Genomic DNA, 17,198 nt, shown 5'->3' with positions numbered 1-17,198 from the left:
GATGTTCCCCGACTTTTGGCATGTCAGGGTCGACTCTCCCTGCAGAAAGTCAATATCCTGACAACAAGAAGAGTTGAGAGCTACCCAATCGTTCCCTTGTTTTTCATGGTGGAGCATCACCATCCGGCTAACGCAGCGGGAGACTTTAGCTTATGTTTGCACAGCCACGCAGCTGAGTTTCATCCACGGTCCGTCCTTCCAGTTGGTCTCTGCAGTTTCCAATTCCAGGGCTCGGACCATCAACGGGGGTTTTGGGGTGAGTGATTCGCTGGCATTAGGGCAAGGCAGATTTCTCAGAGCACTCTGCCTTACGTGACGTATAATACTGCTGCACATACGGAGTACTCTAGCTACAGTGGGTTCTGACGATGTTGACGCCTGATAGCTCACTAAGCAACTAAGCCTCACACTCCAAAAATATTCGATAATTAAACTTATTTTAATCTTCAGAATGCTGCTGCCTCTGAACTCAAATACTACATTCCAGAATCCAGGAGTTTCAATAAACCCGAACACATCACAACAACAGAAGCGATGTACTTGATTCGAATTGGTCAGGTGACCGGACGAGACTCTGAGCCCGTCGACTTTGGACCCTCACTGTGATATCTCACATCCCGACTGCTCAGTATAACCAAATACCCTGTTCTCCATCTACACTGTCCCCAGCGTCGTCATACTCGCCCGCTCCTGATCATTCGTATAACTAAACAACAAATTATCCGCACAACTACTCCCCAACCCAGCATTATCCACCCATGCCGGCTCCCAGTAATAAATCCCCAACCCCCCGAAACACCCGCAACCACAGCCGCCAAATCCTTCAAAAATGTCTGCTGGCCAGCAACAGAGAACGGAATAGACGAAAGATCCGACGGGAACGCATATGCCGGACTGGGACACGAATACGGCCAATTAGTCTCGACGACCAACACGTCCTTGCCGTACGTCGAGTGCAGGTTTGTCAAACTAGTCTTCAATGCCGAGAGTGTCGCGCTAGAGCTGTAGAAGGGATAATAGGAAACGCCGATATAGTCAAAGTCTGACGAGACAAAGGTCGATTCGCTGTTCAGGACGGTGTTGTAGAAGTATTCTTGCTCGGACCAAGACCAGCCGTTGTCGAGGTGGATCATGATCTTGGGGGTTGTCGAGAGACTGGAATCCTTCACGCCCCAGGCGCCGGAGTGTAGGAGTCGGCCGATGTTGTAGTAGCTGCTGGTCTCGCCGAGGGGCCAGAGTAGGCCGCTGCGGATTTCGTTGCCGATCGAGACAATGTCGACGGTCAGGCCGTTGTCGGCAAAGGTATCGCAGACTTCCTTGGTGTAGTTGTACAGTTGCCATGCAAGCGTGTCGATATCAGTCGTAGACCAGCCAGAAGGTGTCGCCTATTCAGAGAAGTATAATATTTAGCAGTCCGTCTATTCCCATCAATCCCAGAACCAACTGCCTTCCATCACAATAACATACCTGATGACTCGGATCCGCCCAAGTATCACTCAGATGCAGGTCCAAATACGTCGTCATCCCCTGCGCCTGCACCCTCTTCGCCAACTTGATATTGTAGTCCAGATCGTACGACCCGTCACTAGGATTCACCCACACACGCTGGCGCACAGAATTGATCCCCGCACCCGCCAGTATCACCTCCAACTTCTGCGTCGTCCCTGCGGTATTCTTATACGAGATTCCCGCATTTTCCTCCACGATCAGAGACGAGATATCCGCCCCGTGGATCGATAGTGCCGCCGACGCAGGACTCAGCAGCTGCGCTGCTGCGAGCAAGAGAGTGGGAAGTAACATGGCGTTGCCGATGCGATGGACTTGGCTTGGCTTGGTAGATAATAAGAAACTACCTGCGACGTATAGTAGCTTATAGCTAATATCAGAATAACCTCACCAGTGCCCAAAGAAAGAGAAAGAATTCCAGCCATAACGACTTCCCTCCCTCCTTTTCTACATCCTCATCTCGGACAACCCTCAATCCGGACGCGTGGACCAGACGGGAGAATTCCCCCTCTTTGCCCTCTGCCCGCCGCGAAATTGCGCAGTTTGGGGTAGAAAGACTACGTGATCGGGGGATTTGTCCGAAGAAATTGGCCTGCTTGGGGTTAGTTCGCGCGATGAAACATCCGGCTGTGACGGGATAAATGAGTGGGGAATGCCTGACTTTTGCTGAAGAGTGGCGACTCGGCGAGTCTGATTGATGGGTGGTGTACGGTGGAGTCGTCAGCGAGTCTTAATCTGATCGGAGTATTACTTTATTTGACGGCTGTGGCAGGGGGTGTGGCGCCTGTCTTGAATGTATTGATGTGGGGATAAACAAGGTGTTTTTATAGAATATTGAGCCAAGACATTCTCAATCGTGTATTAAATCTAGTGATACTGTATACACCAGACAAAGAAGAAACTGTGCTATTGGTGTCTACAAATGCCTGCTTAACCAGAGACGGATCGATGTGTCCTGACCCGCTGACGATCTCGCCTTAGATTCACGCTAAACTCCCCTAGCCATCATCATTGGTGGAAGAAGAATCAAGGCAATCGACCAGGGAATTAAGAGAACTGAGGCATTCACCAGGGGCAACCCCGATATAAAGCCGTACCCCACCGGAGTATAGCTTCAATTTTCAGAGTTAAGCAAATAATAGACAAGCGAAATACTCCGCACTACGAAAAGAAAAGCACAAGCAGCCACGATATTCAAAGAACGGGGAAAAGGGTATCTTTCCCATTATTTCATTTCATCAGGTATCATTGCATCAGGCGAACAAAGCCCTCACCAACCAGTCCCAACCCAACCCAACCTAACCCAACCCAGCAATCTTGTATCATGCAGACATTCACATCCTCGCACAGAAATCCAATAACTATGGGAACATTTTGGCAGAGCACCACCCAGACAACATTACATACAGGTAAAACGGGGAAGAAGGGAAGAGGACAAAAACACACGAAAAACCTGCTTAGGGCTTCCCCGTGAGAGAACGGCCCTACAGGCACATTAGAAGAAAAGGGAAGCTAGCACCTAGTCAATGCGAGGACCGGTTGCTGCTTGTAGCAGGGGAGGAAAGACAGGGTGAATAGCCGCTGCCAGCGCAAAGTATATGTACAAGACATGTAGAATGTATGTCGACAAACTCTAGAATGTCAAAAGTTCGTGAAGTGACATGGCGGTGAACAAATTGGGCAAGGGGAAAACAAGGGGGTGATATACAACGACCTCGCAGTATACAGGAAGTGCCGAAGTGGAGAGGAGGGGGAGGGAATCGAAAGGTAGAGAGGAATGGTGGAGATTAGCACAAGGAGGTGAGGAGTGCTGCCATTATGAGCCAACAGTAGGCTTTGCCACAGGCTTAGGCGCTGGGTTCTTCCTGCCGATCACGAGTCCTTCGTCTTCAGACTCGGTCTCGTCCTCATCGTCGCAGTAGTACCTCGATTCATCTTCCTCTGGTCGGGGTGAGCCTAGCCGGCGAGCTTTGACAGTCTCGCCCGTGCGCAGAATTGATGGGACTTGGCTGGAGTCATCCGCATCTTTATCTCTGGATCCTAGGTACAACCCATCGCCGGAGAGAGATGAGGCACCAGATATGACAGACGGAATGCTCGGGTGGGACGCGCTCTGGGACATGCCGCTGGTGAAGTCATCAGCCGAGGAAGAGGAGATGGTGGCTGCAGACGGTGTCGAGTTGGTGAGGCCTCTGTTTGGAGCGTCGTTGGGGCACACTGGTTCGGGAGCCTGAGCAGGGGCAGGGACTGCTGTAGGGAGCGCGAGCGATTCGGTCGAGTACATAGCGTAGTCGACGCGATTGGCCAATGCGTGAGTCTCATCCGCACCGGTATCGATGTCGCTCCGCCGGCGGCGGAGAAGAGCGTCCATGGTGAGGTGGAAAGACTCTGCGGAGGACTTGCCAATGAGCTGCTGGGAGCGATTTCGTCGGTGTGCTGTGACAGGTTCTTCGCCTTCAATAGGCGAAGGAACTTGGGAGTGCCACAGACCCGTTGTCCGTACCTGGCCGATTGCGGAGGCATTACTCAAAGCGAGACTTGGCCCTGAATGTCGTTCCGCATTCAAGGATGCCAGAGATGCTGAATCGCCTGATGGCGAACCGCGTCTGCTGCGGCTAGTAGTGAAGACACGCCGACTGGCACCAGTGAAGAGATTCCCGAAGTTAGTCGTACCCAGGGCTTCGATAATAGAAGGTGTCCCTGTTCGTGGGCGGGATTTATGAGGCTCGGCGGCGGACTGCTTGACAGTCTTGGTCGATTCGGCAGTAGACATGGATGATTTGGCACGACGAGGAGGACCCGGTCGGGTTGGCATGGTTGGGGCAGGGGCAGGGGCATTCGGCTTGATCTCGGGAAGAGGTGTGGGGTCGAAATAAGAACTCCACGGTGCTCCCTCCTCCACCGGGCTAGCAGTGACGCTCTGGGCGAGAGGGTGCTCTCCGTGAATGGCGAACTTGGATGTCCGGAAGATTTCCTCGTCGCCACGGAGACTTGAACGACGGCTATCACGCGACGTCTTTCCGAACGTACTAGTGGTTGAGATTGACGACAAGGTGTCGGATGAATTGTTGGAGCTGCGCTTGCGACCTTCCTTGTCCTTGGACCGGCCAGAGAACCACTTCGCCACGTTGGATCGCACACGCTGGATGAAAGGAACCTTACTGACGGCACTGGTGACTTCCTCGTTGGAGACCTCAATCCTCTTGCCCTTGCTCTGGTAGCCGGGGTCGGTCTCTTCCACCCAGGCCTGGGGGTTGGGCAGACCATACAAGGTCCAGGGGTGATGTTTGATCTCCTTCAGCGTGATTCGCTTGATTGGGTCCTTGGTCAAAAGGCGTCGGAGCAAGTCATACAGTTCATCATCGATATCCTCGTACACAAGCTCATCGACTTCACGGTAGTTGCGTTGACTAGAAACGGAGACAGTGTCGTCCAAGACAGGCATGAGGCGCTTTCGGGGGACAAAGACCTCCTTCTTCACAATGGTTTGGAACATGCTGTATTCGTCGTCGGAGAGGAAAGGGAGACGACCGAAAATCATGCCGTACAATGTTACACCCAAGGACCAGACGTCAATAGCGCCGGTGATCTTAGGAACCGCTCCAATGTCGTCCACGAATTCGTCGCCAGTATAGCAGAGCTCCGGAGCGTAGAAGGCAGGTGTACCTACAGTCTTGGACAACTCTCGAGCATCATCCAACTCGGCAGCATCAGTCTCGGCAACCTGCTCTTCTTCCTCATCACGCATCGGCCGTCCTAGGTAAGAGACGCCAAAGTCGGAGATCTTGACACGATGGCTGCTAGTGACCAGTAGGTTGGCCGGCTTGATGTCACGATGAATGATACCCTGGTAGTGGAGATACTCCAGACCAAGGACAGAGTCGCGGAACGCATTGCGAGCTTCGGCAATGGTCAAACAAGGGACGTATGACAAGTCGTCTGTATCTGCAGACCACTCGGGTTCAGACGGAGCGTACCCAAAGCTACTGGATGCCGTGCTGAAGCGCCGCTCAAAGGAATAATCCATGTAGGCACCGTACATACTGCCTTCAACTGCAGCCAAGGCGTCCTGAGTGGAGGACTGACTGGGCGAACTCTCATCCACAACCGCAGTGGATCGGTTGGATCGGGTAGACGTCCGCCGCATCGTGAGCCCGAGTCCGTCTCCTTCTTCCTCGTCTGATGACTCTGCACCGTGTTCCAAACTCCATCCGGGAATGGGGCCCTTCTGGGCATCGGCGGCCTGCGCTTCAATACGCTCTCGCGCCTTTTCGCGTTGTCGACGAAGGTGTTGCGCCGTTAGGATGAACTGCTTGCTTTCTTCCAAGAAGGCCGGGGTGTCGGGAACTCCGTTCTTCTCACGGTCCAGTCGGAGCTTGTCGACATGAATGATTTCTCGGAGTCCCTTCTTCCGCCAAACGATTTCGCCGTTCTCAACATACTCTAACACGATGTAAACCTTTTGCCGGTTTGGGTCATCAATGACTTCCAACAAACTCACGACATTAGGATGCCGTGCCTTCTTTAAAATAGCCACCTCCTTCTTCACCTTGTCTTCCGCGTTGCCCAATTTGCCGAGACGACGGCGTTTAGAGTATCGCTGGACGATCTTGATGGCCACCTTTTGCTTCGTTGTCACATGCTGACCCAGTTTAACCTTGCCATGTTCACCCCGTCCAAGCTCCTCGAGAATCTCGTACTGGTTGATGAGCTTGTTGCCCGTCTTGGAGTCACGATCCACTTCGGCGGTGTGGGTTTCCTTGGGCGGCTGCAAGTGTGAGGGATGGAGATAAGGGCTGCTGATCAAGCCTTCGTCCTCGGAGCCCAGTGGCGTCGAACGGGGACTTCTCATTGAGAAGAGTCCGGGGCTGGACACGGGGGTGTTGCCCGCGGTACGAGAGACGCGGGGGAAGAGAGGGAAGGACTCCGTGGTGGTCGGCGTCGAGTAGGTGCTCCGCGACCGTAGATGTGGTGGCAGCCCCCAAGTTGGATGGATTTGTGATTGGAGGGAGGCATATGATTGATCTGGATAGACAGGATATTCCGGCTGTTGGTCCGAATGCCGGGATGACCTTCGTGAATTCCGTCCAATATTACCCAGTTGCGTGCGGGCATCGACCACGGTATTCTCATTCAGCGCCTGTAGCGAGCTCGAGGAGGAACGGGTGGAGGGGGTACGCGAGGAGGTGTAAACGTGGGGGAACGCTTGACGCAGGGTTGCTTGTGCCTCGGACAGGTCAGGGACAACGATTGGCATGGGTGCATGCTTAGTCGTCGTGCGAGTATCGACTTTGTCGTTTGCTACTGCAGGTGTAGGCATTTGTGTTTGTGCTTGTGTTTGTGACTGCAACGTCTCGTCCGATCGGTCGAAGTCCTGCTGGGAATCTTCCACGCCGCCATTCCGAGTCGACGGCTGGTCGGCATTACCCAGACCAGCCGTGGCAGATTGGTTATCCGTCGAATTCATCTTCCTTCCTTTTTCTATATGTGGTTTTGCTTTTCTTTCAAAAAGAAAAGGTTCAGGAGTGCGGGCCAAGTTTGCCGAAATTACAGTTGAGCATGGTCCTCACAATTTTATCCAGTGATCGTTCGAAGATGGGATTCGTTCAAGGGCAGTTGACGAGAGGCTTGAAAAGCACGCACGAATGGACCAGCATTACTTTCGGCGCAAGGCGATGTGGGTATGGTGGAAGGAGAGGCAGAGGACGGATGCTGGCACCTGTGTGTACCGGACAACGGGCCGCTTGAGGGAGGGGAGGATGAGTCGTCGAACGAGTCGAAAGGATCGGAGATGATCGAGGTAGACCTGCTACAGCACGAGGGATTCGGGTGTTCGCGTTCCCACACACGTGGGGAATGGCGGACGGTGTTTCAAAGGAGTGCGATCGAGGGATGATGCTATAAATAATAAGGTGGGACGTTAGGGATGGTCGGCGGACTCGCTCGGTAGGAGAGGGAGAGGGGAAGAGGAATAGAGCGAGATCGGAGAGATCGGAGGTAGGCGAACTATTTCAGAAGGAATGTGCCAGTCTGAACGGCAAGACCAGTCACGGAAGAATGGCCGTCCAGAAGGAGAGAAGATTGTAAAAAAGCGTAGGAGGAGGAGGTTGGTGGAAGAAAGGGAGGTTGGGTTGGAGTTGGGTTGAGGCAGAGAGCCAGAGGTAAAGGTGGTTCCGGGAGTTTAGCTTAGTTTAGTTGCAGTGCCCCCCCGCCCAGCTGCACTGACTCTCTCTTCCCAGTGTCGGAGTGTCCACAGTAGGAAGTATGACTACCACAAGAGAGCGATGATCGGACGCCAAGAGGAAAATTAGGAAAGGGGGAAGGGAAAGGGAAATATGAAAAAGAAATACCAATGCAATATTACCTCGACATTAATGCACGTCTGCTAATCCGCTAGGAACAATTCTGTTCTGCAGTGGAGAGACCAGGATGGCCAGGATTATGATAATTAATGGTGGTTAATTTTGAATCTCTAATTGCAGCCCATTCGTTACTCTGGATAGGATGTCGAATACGTAAGTATGTAAACTGATCCTGTATCTTTACCAGCGATAAGACTTCGCAGGATCAAAAGATAGGCGTTCTGCCCAGTTATCCCCAGTAACCAATACGGAAAAATTACAAAAATAACAGTGGGGCTTGTCAGACTTTCCAGACTGTCGAGACTTGGCCACTTTGAGCTTTTTGGGCCTTTTCGGCGCCGGCTCTAAGTCAAACGAACAGTAGCGCTCCACTGCTCGTTTACTTCGGCCGACACTCCGATTGCACAACGAAGAAGAAAAGAGGCGCGATGACCACCGTTTCCCAGTGGCGATTTCTGCCCAGTGCCCAGCGCCAAGCATCACTTCGCTCACTACCTGCAGTCGATTCAGATAGACCCTCAAGTTCCAACATTGGCGGATTACGTCGAGGACTTGGGGCTCGTCTGGGCCAAGTCGCTTTCCTTCTTGGCTTTGTTCGCGTGCCGGGGGCGAATAATATTGAAGCTCCCCTCCTCTATTCACCCGTGGATCAGTGCATTCCGGGCGGCTGGTCATCAATGCTGGGACCCTTGCCTTGCCTGATCTCTTTCCCATCTGGCTCTTCTCTTTGGCCCACCAGCATCCTAATCAGGCTAACGGTACAGAGCGCATTCAAAGAAGGTCCAGACACGATGTAGCCATCATTTATCGTCCCTGTGGCTGGTTTCTACAAAGCGATATGGACGGGTCGTCCCCCCGGCGATATCGTCAGGACCGTGGTTGCCACCTTCTGCTAAGTCAATCCTTAATTCAGCGACAATCCTGTTTCGCATGGGATGATGATCCGCTCAGGTGCTCATTTCGGCCACAAGCAGCGCGCTCACGATGATCAGAGCCCTAGGTTTTTTTTCTCCAGACTACTACTACTACTACAGTGGTCATGATGCCTCTTTCTGCTTTAGGCATGGGGCGCGCGACTGTTCTGACCACCCATTCTACCCTCATTTGCCCCCCAACCGCGAACGAGCCTACGGGCAGCTTTGCCTCAACCAATTGCTCGCAGCCGCGCTGTGATAGGGCCCTTTCAGCTGGGCGACAAAATGGAAACTAAGTTTCTGTCCATCCCAAGCTGTTGGAACTTGGGGAAGAGAAGCGAAAGTCTGTTCTTTGTTTGTCGCTCAGCAAGGCCCCCCCTCCCTTCCCTTAATTCCCACCTACCCATTGTACTCTGGTGCCAAAATCCAGTTCGAACGAGGATAATTTGCCTTCTGATGGGCTGGGACGAGCGCACGCTAACGTTTCGCGCGGACATGACGGCGAGCCAGGGGTGCAGGGGAGGTGCAGGGATTCGAAGTGATGCGACTGGGCCGGCTGGGCACTAACTGGCGGTCTTTCGTGGGGGTAAAATGGACTGATGCAGTAGTCGCGGGTTTAGTGTCGAGTTGAAATCAAGGACTGACATGTAGAGAGGTTGTTGACTTGTCGCTTACAGTAGTGCCCTTGGAAGTAGTTGGAGGGCGACAATAGCACTTTTACTGCACTAACTAACCAATTCAAATCCGCTCGACCACTCCATACTCGTATACCCCGGACCTCCCTCGCTCGGACTTGGTGATCCTCGGTCTGCACGGACATATGGGAGACCAGTATAGGACCGTGTCGGCATAATCGACCATAGCTCGAGGGAAGAGAGGGAAGACCTCCGAGAGGCGTTCTGCAAGATGCCCCTTTCGAGCCCCCGGGAATGTGCATCGCCCTCGTCCGAAACGCGGTCATCGCCCATACGAATTCGCCGTCATCGCAGGTACAGGCGACAGTACTGTACACTGTACAGAATACAGATGGTATTCCCTTCGACAGTCGACGCCCGAGCGTCGTCCGTGCGCGCGTCCGTCAAAGTTGACGCCGGATGGGGGGTCTTACGTCATGAACAAGGGTCTGGCCCGCCCTAATTAGCCTTCATTATTTCTGATTCCTCTCAGAACTATGCCTGTTGGGTACGGAGTATTTTAGTCATTAACAAGGATTTGATCCATGCTCGTGCTCTGAATGGATGAAATACGAAGGAAAATATCTCCTTGGGGTAAATACGGATTTCAAGGCACTACTAGGCAAGTGCGGCGACTACATGCAGCAACAGCTAGGTAAATTATCTCCTCTTCACTATCCCGTCAATCACTATCCTCGATATTCCCACTACGACATCAACCACTCCTAAGCTACGAAACTGAAGAGATCCGATCAGCCCGGCCGTTTAGCTTTTCACGCACAGATCAAGTCCTACAAGCGATCCGCACCATCACTCCAGACTCCTCCCCTTCAGACTTTGTGGCGTGCAAATCTCTACAGCGTAATTTGCTTCCTGTCCCCTGGGGAAGGGCACTGGGCACGTTACACCACCAGGCCCCCAAACAGTCCTAGTAGGCGGATCTACCCATATTCGCGCATCAAGATAACCACACCACCCACACCCCTTTGTCACACCGGTTACTCCGGAAATTGACATATCAAAATAATTGCAAATCACCGGGGTGCCTGATTGATATGGTCAATGATGCCTTCAAGGTGCGCCGCGCCGATATCGGGTACTACCCAACCATTTACTGGATGATAAAAGTAGCCGGGGTATCTGGCAGCCATGGAAGTCAAAATGTGTGACGGAGGGAAAATGTGTAGGGTATCAGGTTTGAAATCTCCGAGGATCAACCCAACTCTATCCTAATGGGGGCTCGCGCATGTCTATGTATGACTTAGTGTGCAGGACAGTACTAAAGCCCTTCCCGTGCCGCCTGTATAGAACTTTGCATGCATACATTCGTCCACCGGAGCCTGGTATACTAAAATGAATAGATAGAACCAACCCAGCTTTGTGAAGACTAGACAACTCGCAGCTACCTGAGACATTATTTTTTTTTCTTCAGATACTCATACTCCTTGGCTTTATATTTCCGGTTCTGATGCCCATCGTGCTCATGCGCTGTTATAGGTTGCTCACTGAGCACAATTCTCAGCGCCCTAGCCAAGCAGAGTTGCCTAATGTATTCAGCCGAAATGAATGGTCTTAACATATGCAAATATACAACCACGGACTTTCCCCTTTTCCATGAGTCTCTGATACCAAAAAAAAGTAATTAAAATCAAAATCCCGAAGAAGGTCCTTATTTGTTTCCACTCTGAAGTAGGCTGGTTGATGACGATGCAAGAGAACCGCTAGGTCAATAATGCTTCATGGGCAATGTTTGAGTCTCTACGGTCATATGCGGGGTCTCTCAAAACTAGTAGTCTTGAGTCCCAAATCCTCAGCAAGATGGAGCTGACATTTCCTTTGTGATAGCTGAATTCTCGATTATGGCTTTATCTAAATCATGTAAGCAATAAAATATCTTGCATCAAGCCATCACGAGGCTGAGTGCTGTTCGATTTAAGAGCTGCAATATTAAAGGGCTCTCAGTATACAATCCTATGCATAATTCGAATTTTAAGGCAAGAGATAAAGTCGTATGCATTCACATGGGTATCATATCATCCAGGGCAGTCTTGAACCCGTAAATATTAAGGCTTCAGGAGTCATTACAAACATGCCAAAAAAGTCAATATCAATGAACCAATGAGATCTCGGAATATGTGCCAGTCCCAGTCACTTTACCCGGTGATAGTGACCCTGTGCTGCCTAAACTTCATCGTGAGTGACATTCGACCTGAACATATTTAGCCGTGCAGCAGCCAAAGATCCAGCAAACACCGGATTAAGGGGTGCCTCGTGCTGGTCGAAAACTGTAGTTTCATTAACAGACTGCTCTTGCTTGCTCAAAACATCTTTGAGCACGTCGTGTAGAAGCTGATCTTGAGATGATTCACCTAGCAAGACCACGTTACTAAGTGACTTGAGAACCACACCATCGCATTTGACAGGCATTTTGGTGAGGACGCCAAGAGCCGTTGTGAGCTTGGCCCGGCGGTCGTGTGTGGATTCTCGTGACCCAACATCGGTCTCATGTAGAACCCGTATGTTATCATAGACTCCACACTCCTCATAGACTAAGAGCGCAGTCAAGGCGGAGCGTGTATACTCCACAGTCAGGAACGCCTGTGCTGGGTCCTGTGGGTCTGGGAAGTAGTCACAATTTCCGGGGCCGATGTCATAAACATGGATTGCTGCTAATTTGCCAGCAGGAGCCGCAGGATTTGCGGGGATAGAGATAGAGATGGATTTGGTAGCGTAGCGGAGGGTATCAAAGAAAGGTTTAGAGATAGGAAATGGGACTGTGATTTCGGCTGTTGACACTGAATCCTCGAGATACGACTCGCTTGCTATTTTCAATGACTTGAGCATCCGCGAGATGGAGTCATGTGTGGGATTGTGACCACCCAGCCAAGGTGGTAAGTAGTCGCGAAATGATTGCCAGCTTATGGCTGTCGGTGTGTCAGGGGCAATGTAAGCATGGTCCTTTTGGACATCTGCTGTCCGCATTCGTTGTTTGTAGGTAGGATTTCCCTCGATTTTGGCGACCTCTGCGTAGGAGCCGTTCGGAAAATGAATACTCGCAACTCTGTTTTGAAGGTTATTTTGTGATCAAGTCTTGCAGTGGGCATTCGCACTCGAACCTTACCCATAGTCGAGGGTTAGCTCGAAACCAACGCCATAGTCTTGCTTGGCGGCTACAAAGGCCACGGGAAAGAGGCCGGTTGCCAGCAGATACCAAATCTGTAGAATCATCGTTGGAAGAAAAACAGTCTGGATTTCTAACAGTCTTGGACAAGAAGAGCTGGCCTGAACAAGGAAAGTTGAATGAAGATGAAAGAGCTGAATCTGGGGACCGTGGTTGGGGGAGGACGACCAAATAACCGTGCCAAGTCGCCCAGTGCCCGGCGTGGGGCCACTTGGCACAAGCTTAGTACTCAACCCTTATGCATCAATTTTCAGCCCCAAGCAGCACTTCCCTCTTTTGCATTCCCCTATTCGTTGTTTGTTTTGAGAAATCTATATGATCCACAATTTGGACCGTTCGTATAGCCCCATAGGCCCCCCATATGCAGGGCGGACCAAAATCATGCCGCTCAGTAGGGGCCGAAACACGGCGCCAACTCGAGGAACTCAACGTTGAATGGCTGCAGATAGCCCAAGCATCAACGAACACCCGAGCGGCTATGCAAGAGATCTCCTTTCACTTAGCTCTTGCGGCTGCTAGTTCCACTAACTGTGGGGGCTAATAAAAGGTAACAAAGAAGAGAGATCAAAATGACGTAGTTTTAAAGACAGAGGTCGTTCGCTTCCTCGCTTGCTTCTGTTGAATAATGTCTTTTGCGCCCTGAAGTTGATTGAGTTATGTCCAAATATTTGAAAATCCATCCTCCGGGAAATATAACATCCTCATGTGAACCGGATGGATGATCCGGCAATATAGCAGAGTCTGCAAGCGACATGAGCTTGAAGGAATCGTACCCAATGTTTGCCAAATTTTATGCTACTGCTTCGGAATGAGGTCAACTAAGGGGCCAGATGCACATGAGTATTTGCTTGTTTCTGTTCTAATTCCATCTGTAACGCGGAGCCTTGTCCAGGGAGATCGCCAGGAACAATCATCGGTACGTCCCTATCCGCCTGTCCATTTCTGTACCTACTAATTGTACCGAGTTCCTAGATACAACGATCCCACTACGTAGGAGATGAAAGCGCTTCGACAATCGGCCTTGTTAGATATTAATAGTACAACCAACTGGAGGCTTAAGAACACACACACTAACCACACGAAGGATTTATACCACTTCGCAATGATTCCTGCCCCCATCGAACAGCCTCGGGGGCCATTATTATTTTAATCTCACACATAGCTTGATCCTCGCAAGCTATTGCTCGAAAGTGTATATAGTATTTGTCGTGAGACATCGAGCATGAGTTCTCAAGATTATTCAGTCAATAGAATCAGCTTTCTCCGAGTATCTAATTTTCAAAATGCGCAATTCTGTCTTGTCCTTCTGCCGCTATGCGGCCTCATTGCTGCAAATCCTATAGCCGATCTATCTAAAGGCCCGGACATCAACAACCCATCGGCATCAGATCCCAAGACACCCCCAAAGAAGATCTCGTTCCCAAACGTCCGGATAACCCCTTCCCCAAGGGTATTCCAACTCAACCGGATAAATGTGATGGGTGGCGTGGCACGGTCATAGACCAATGCGGACAGCTATGCGATTCTAGCCAACTGCGCCTGGTGGTGGGACACCACTGGATACTTTCCTGGGGAGCCTGGCAAGCCTGGCCCTTCATCCGCAGAAGATGATTTCCCAATTTCGCTCTGGGTTGATCTTGGAAGTACCACATCTCCAAGTAAAGCCGACTTTGCCAAGCTATTCTCTGCCGATGAGGAGGGCTTTGACAGCTCAACGACAACCACCACTACACATACAACGACCGCCTCGGCGCCGACGGCGACAGCAGACGACACATGCAAAGAATCATACAAGTTCTTTTGGGACCACTTCGAAATTCACGGGAAGAACTTCGACCCGTCTAAGTTCGGCAAAGATGGATCAGGCCTTAAGAAGCAGATCGGAGGGTGTGGTGCGTTGAGCGGATGGCACTTTGAAACAGATACTTCGGGTGGATGGCAATGGCATGCCAAGGGAAACCTGCCGATTGGAAGTAAGGATTGTGTTGGCAGAGCTGTTGTATCGGCTGGTGGTGAGGGCCCCGATGGTTGCAAAGGCTCTGGATTGTAGATAGCATAAACCCAGGACATACTCGGACGTTGATAGTCGAATGTGGATCCGGAGGAATGGTAGTAAGATAGTCGATAAGATACTGAGATTCTTTTATTTTGTTCGACCCACTTTCCATGGGGAATTATTCGACCACACAACCCTTAGTCTGATTTAGCGTAGTAATGGTACTAATGTCTTCGACTTTAGATATCATTAGAGTAGTTCAAAAGTCTAAGTCTAGAAACTAGAGAAACGGACTAACTAGACAGGCTTCAATTACTCCCTTTGTGAAAGGTCTTTCTAAACGTCTTTCGAATCATCTTTCTTGGCAGCACAGATATTATTTAACTAGCGAGTGCGAAGATAATTTTGAAAGTTTGTCGGGGTTTCAAACTGATGGAACCCTATCGTAGAAGATAGTAATACTATTACAACGCTAGACCAGAATCAGGGCTGTATCGTCGAATTAGCAATGGTGTATCCTCGTTTTAGCAATTCTCCTTTCCATGCCATTTGACTGCATTCTGGTATCTTGATTTAGTAGTGGAATGTAAGCTGATGATAACGACGTTGTTTACGACAACAGTAGACTTCAGTCACTTCATATTAGTTCTCTAAGTAAAGAAATTCAATTGAGATCCTTGGAAACACTTTTCAGTATCAGGTCGGTCGCATCTAGAAAATCCACAGCTGTTCTCCCAATTCGTCAAATTTAGAAATCACATGAGATTTTCTGACTTCTACCTCAACAAGCCATTCTCCAATCACACGAGATGCATGTTTTGGGTGTATATCATGACCCTGAGCTTACTTTGAGCTCATACTGAAATCTACGCGCTTTACTTCGAGCGCCATCGTAATCGCCCTAATGAGAGAGTCCCCTGTATGTTCTCCTGCGTCATATTAGTCGTATTATTGTACGGAAACCTCCATGTTCTTTTTAGCGCGGTCATAAATGACCCTAATTAGCGGGGTACACCCGGCTAAGTACATACTGTACGCCGTACAGAGTAGATTACTTGATTCACCCCAAACTCCCTAAGTGCTCTAAGCTAAAGTAACTCAGCGTCCCATTTTAACTATCGTGCACCGTCAACTCCGCAATCAATGATTGGGCGATATACCCGATACTGCCTTACTAGCGTCGATAGCTACATGGATTCCCGATTGCGGAGATGCGCACTGGGCGTCTGCTGCAAAGGCGGGCTAAATCGACCACGGTCTCCCCACGGAGCTGGAGCTAATTTCTGCACCATAAAGGGGTACAAAATGACGCTAGGTAAGATCGGAGTTTGTTCGGGACTTGAGTTTTGATATGTACGATGCGGGGTGTGGGCACTGGGGGATAATTTCGCTAGATACTACGGAGTACTCCGTAGGTACTAGATTGTAATACCGGATACTGACAGCTAAAGCACCCCATCGCAAGCTCAGAGCTTAAATTCTACGTCTAAAGTGGCACTCCTGTCTAGCTCACTAATAATGCATGCGATTGGCTTGTTTCCGAGCAACCGGTGCCGGGGATCTGCATGCCCGGTGCCGGTGTCTCTCCGGCTAGGGGACACAGGCGGCGCCGGTGTCTCTATTTGGTTCATAGGTGAGGTGGCACACAGTTACTGTCTTGCCACTCTATTCACATCTGTCGAGCTCAATTCGGATACAAGATCGGACAGGGAGGATGCACAGGCACGGTGCAGGGATTGGTGGTGGTTGTACCGCTTGGTTGAGGAGCTGTTAGGGTTGGGTTGTACTTGGTGGCAACTATATGGTCTATCTTGAACAGCCGAAAAAAGATCAAACCATGATATCAAAAAAATCACCCTGTACTCGAGGGTAATTTACTCACTTCTTGACTGGAAGAAAGTCGTCCTTAATTTCTTTTGGGTTTAAAACCAAAAAAAATCAAGGATCTACAGTTTTCTCCGGTCTCCATTCCGCGCTTTCTGGTCCGAGCCACGTAGAGAATGGACGTCTAAACCACAGTTTTTTCCTGGGTTTTGATATTCCCAGTCAATGATCGCCTTAATTTTCAGTGTTACATACTTGACGATGATATTTTGCTACGCAAGGTCATTATGGTATAATAAAATCTCCGTTTCTCCCCGTGCTGATTTCCCCGTTCATTCATGTTGTCTCTCACCCGCGTCGGAAAAATTACCAGACCAGAAGGCTCGCCAATCATTTGGACAAGGGTCCGTCGTGTGTTCTTATGATTCTTGATCTCGGTGTATACGAGGGGCTATTTAGTCTCTAGTGGATCGGACATTGGAACACCCTCTATGTACTCTGTGATAGGGGTGCAGTAGTAGCAGCCATCGTAATGCATCTCGGGACGGGAAGCCGACCACATTTCCTCAAAGGGATAAGAACATATAGGCGTGTATCATGCCATGGCTGGCTTGTAGGTGTTTCGTACGCTGAAGCGTAAATACACAATCGACATGTAGCTCACGTTATCTCAATAGCAAAGTCCAATACAAGAGCTGGTTAGTGGGAAAGAGAAAGGTGAGCTAACAATCCTGCAAAGAC

The 17,198-nt window shown here is 50.3% G+C and overlaps 4 protein-coding genes across 4 annotated transcripts; 1 reads left to right on the top strand and 3 right to left on the bottom strand.

Moving 5' to 3' along the window:
* Nucleotides 1-654: 654 nt before the first annotated feature.
* N7473_000647 (uncharacterized protein) lies at nucleotides 655-1,800 on the bottom strand (the record flags this gene model as incomplete). The annotated part of the gene is made up of 3 exons (XM_057146587.1): nucleotides 655-706; nucleotides 757-1,385; nucleotides 1,468-1,800. 3 exons carry the CDS (start codon nucleotides 1,798-1,800, stop codon nucleotides 655-657), a joined length of 1,014 nt encoding a protein of 337 aa, XP_057014473.1.
* Nucleotides 1,801-3,322: 1,522 nt separating this feature from the next.
* N7473_000646 (putative serine/threonine protein kinase) lies at nucleotides 3,323-6,973 on the bottom strand (the record flags this gene model as incomplete). Its single annotated transcript, XM_057146586.1, has 1 exon — nucleotides 3,323-6,973. The coding sequence occupies one exon, from the start codon at nucleotides 6,971-6,973 to the stop codon at nucleotides 3,323-3,325; it is 3,651 nt and encodes a 1,216-aa protein (XP_057014472.1).
* A 4,664-nt stretch (nucleotides 6,974-11,637) lies between these two features.
* On the bottom strand, nucleotides 11,638-12,684 carry N7473_000645 (uncharacterized protein; the record flags this gene model as incomplete). The annotated part of the gene is made up of 2 exons (XM_057146585.1): nucleotides 11,638-12,517; nucleotides 12,578-12,684. 2 exons carry the CDS (start codon nucleotides 12,682-12,684, stop codon nucleotides 11,638-11,640), a joined length of 987 nt encoding a protein of 328 aa, XP_057014471.1.
* Nucleotides 12,685-13,859: 1,175 nt separating this feature from the next.
* Nucleotides 13,860-14,687, top strand: N7473_000644 (uncharacterized protein; the record flags this gene model as incomplete). The annotated part of the gene is made up of 2 exons (XM_057146584.1): nucleotides 13,860-14,087; nucleotides 14,139-14,687. 2 exons carry the CDS (start codon nucleotides 13,860-13,862, stop codon nucleotides 14,685-14,687), a joined length of 777 nt encoding a protein of 258 aa, XP_057014470.1.
* Between the last annotated feature and the right edge of the window lie 2,511 nt (nucleotides 14,688-17,198).

The sequence above is a fragment of the Penicillium subrubescens genome (genome assembly GCF_028828155.1).
Source record: "Penicillium subrubescens strain IBT 31985 chromosome Unknown utg000001l_segment0_segment0, whole genome shotgun sequence".
In the NCBI taxonomy this organism is placed as follows: Eukaryota; Fungi; Ascomycota; class Eurotiomycetes; order Eurotiales; family Aspergillaceae; genus Penicillium; species Penicillium subrubescens.
This window is presented reverse-complemented; position numbering and strand designations above follow the sequence as displayed.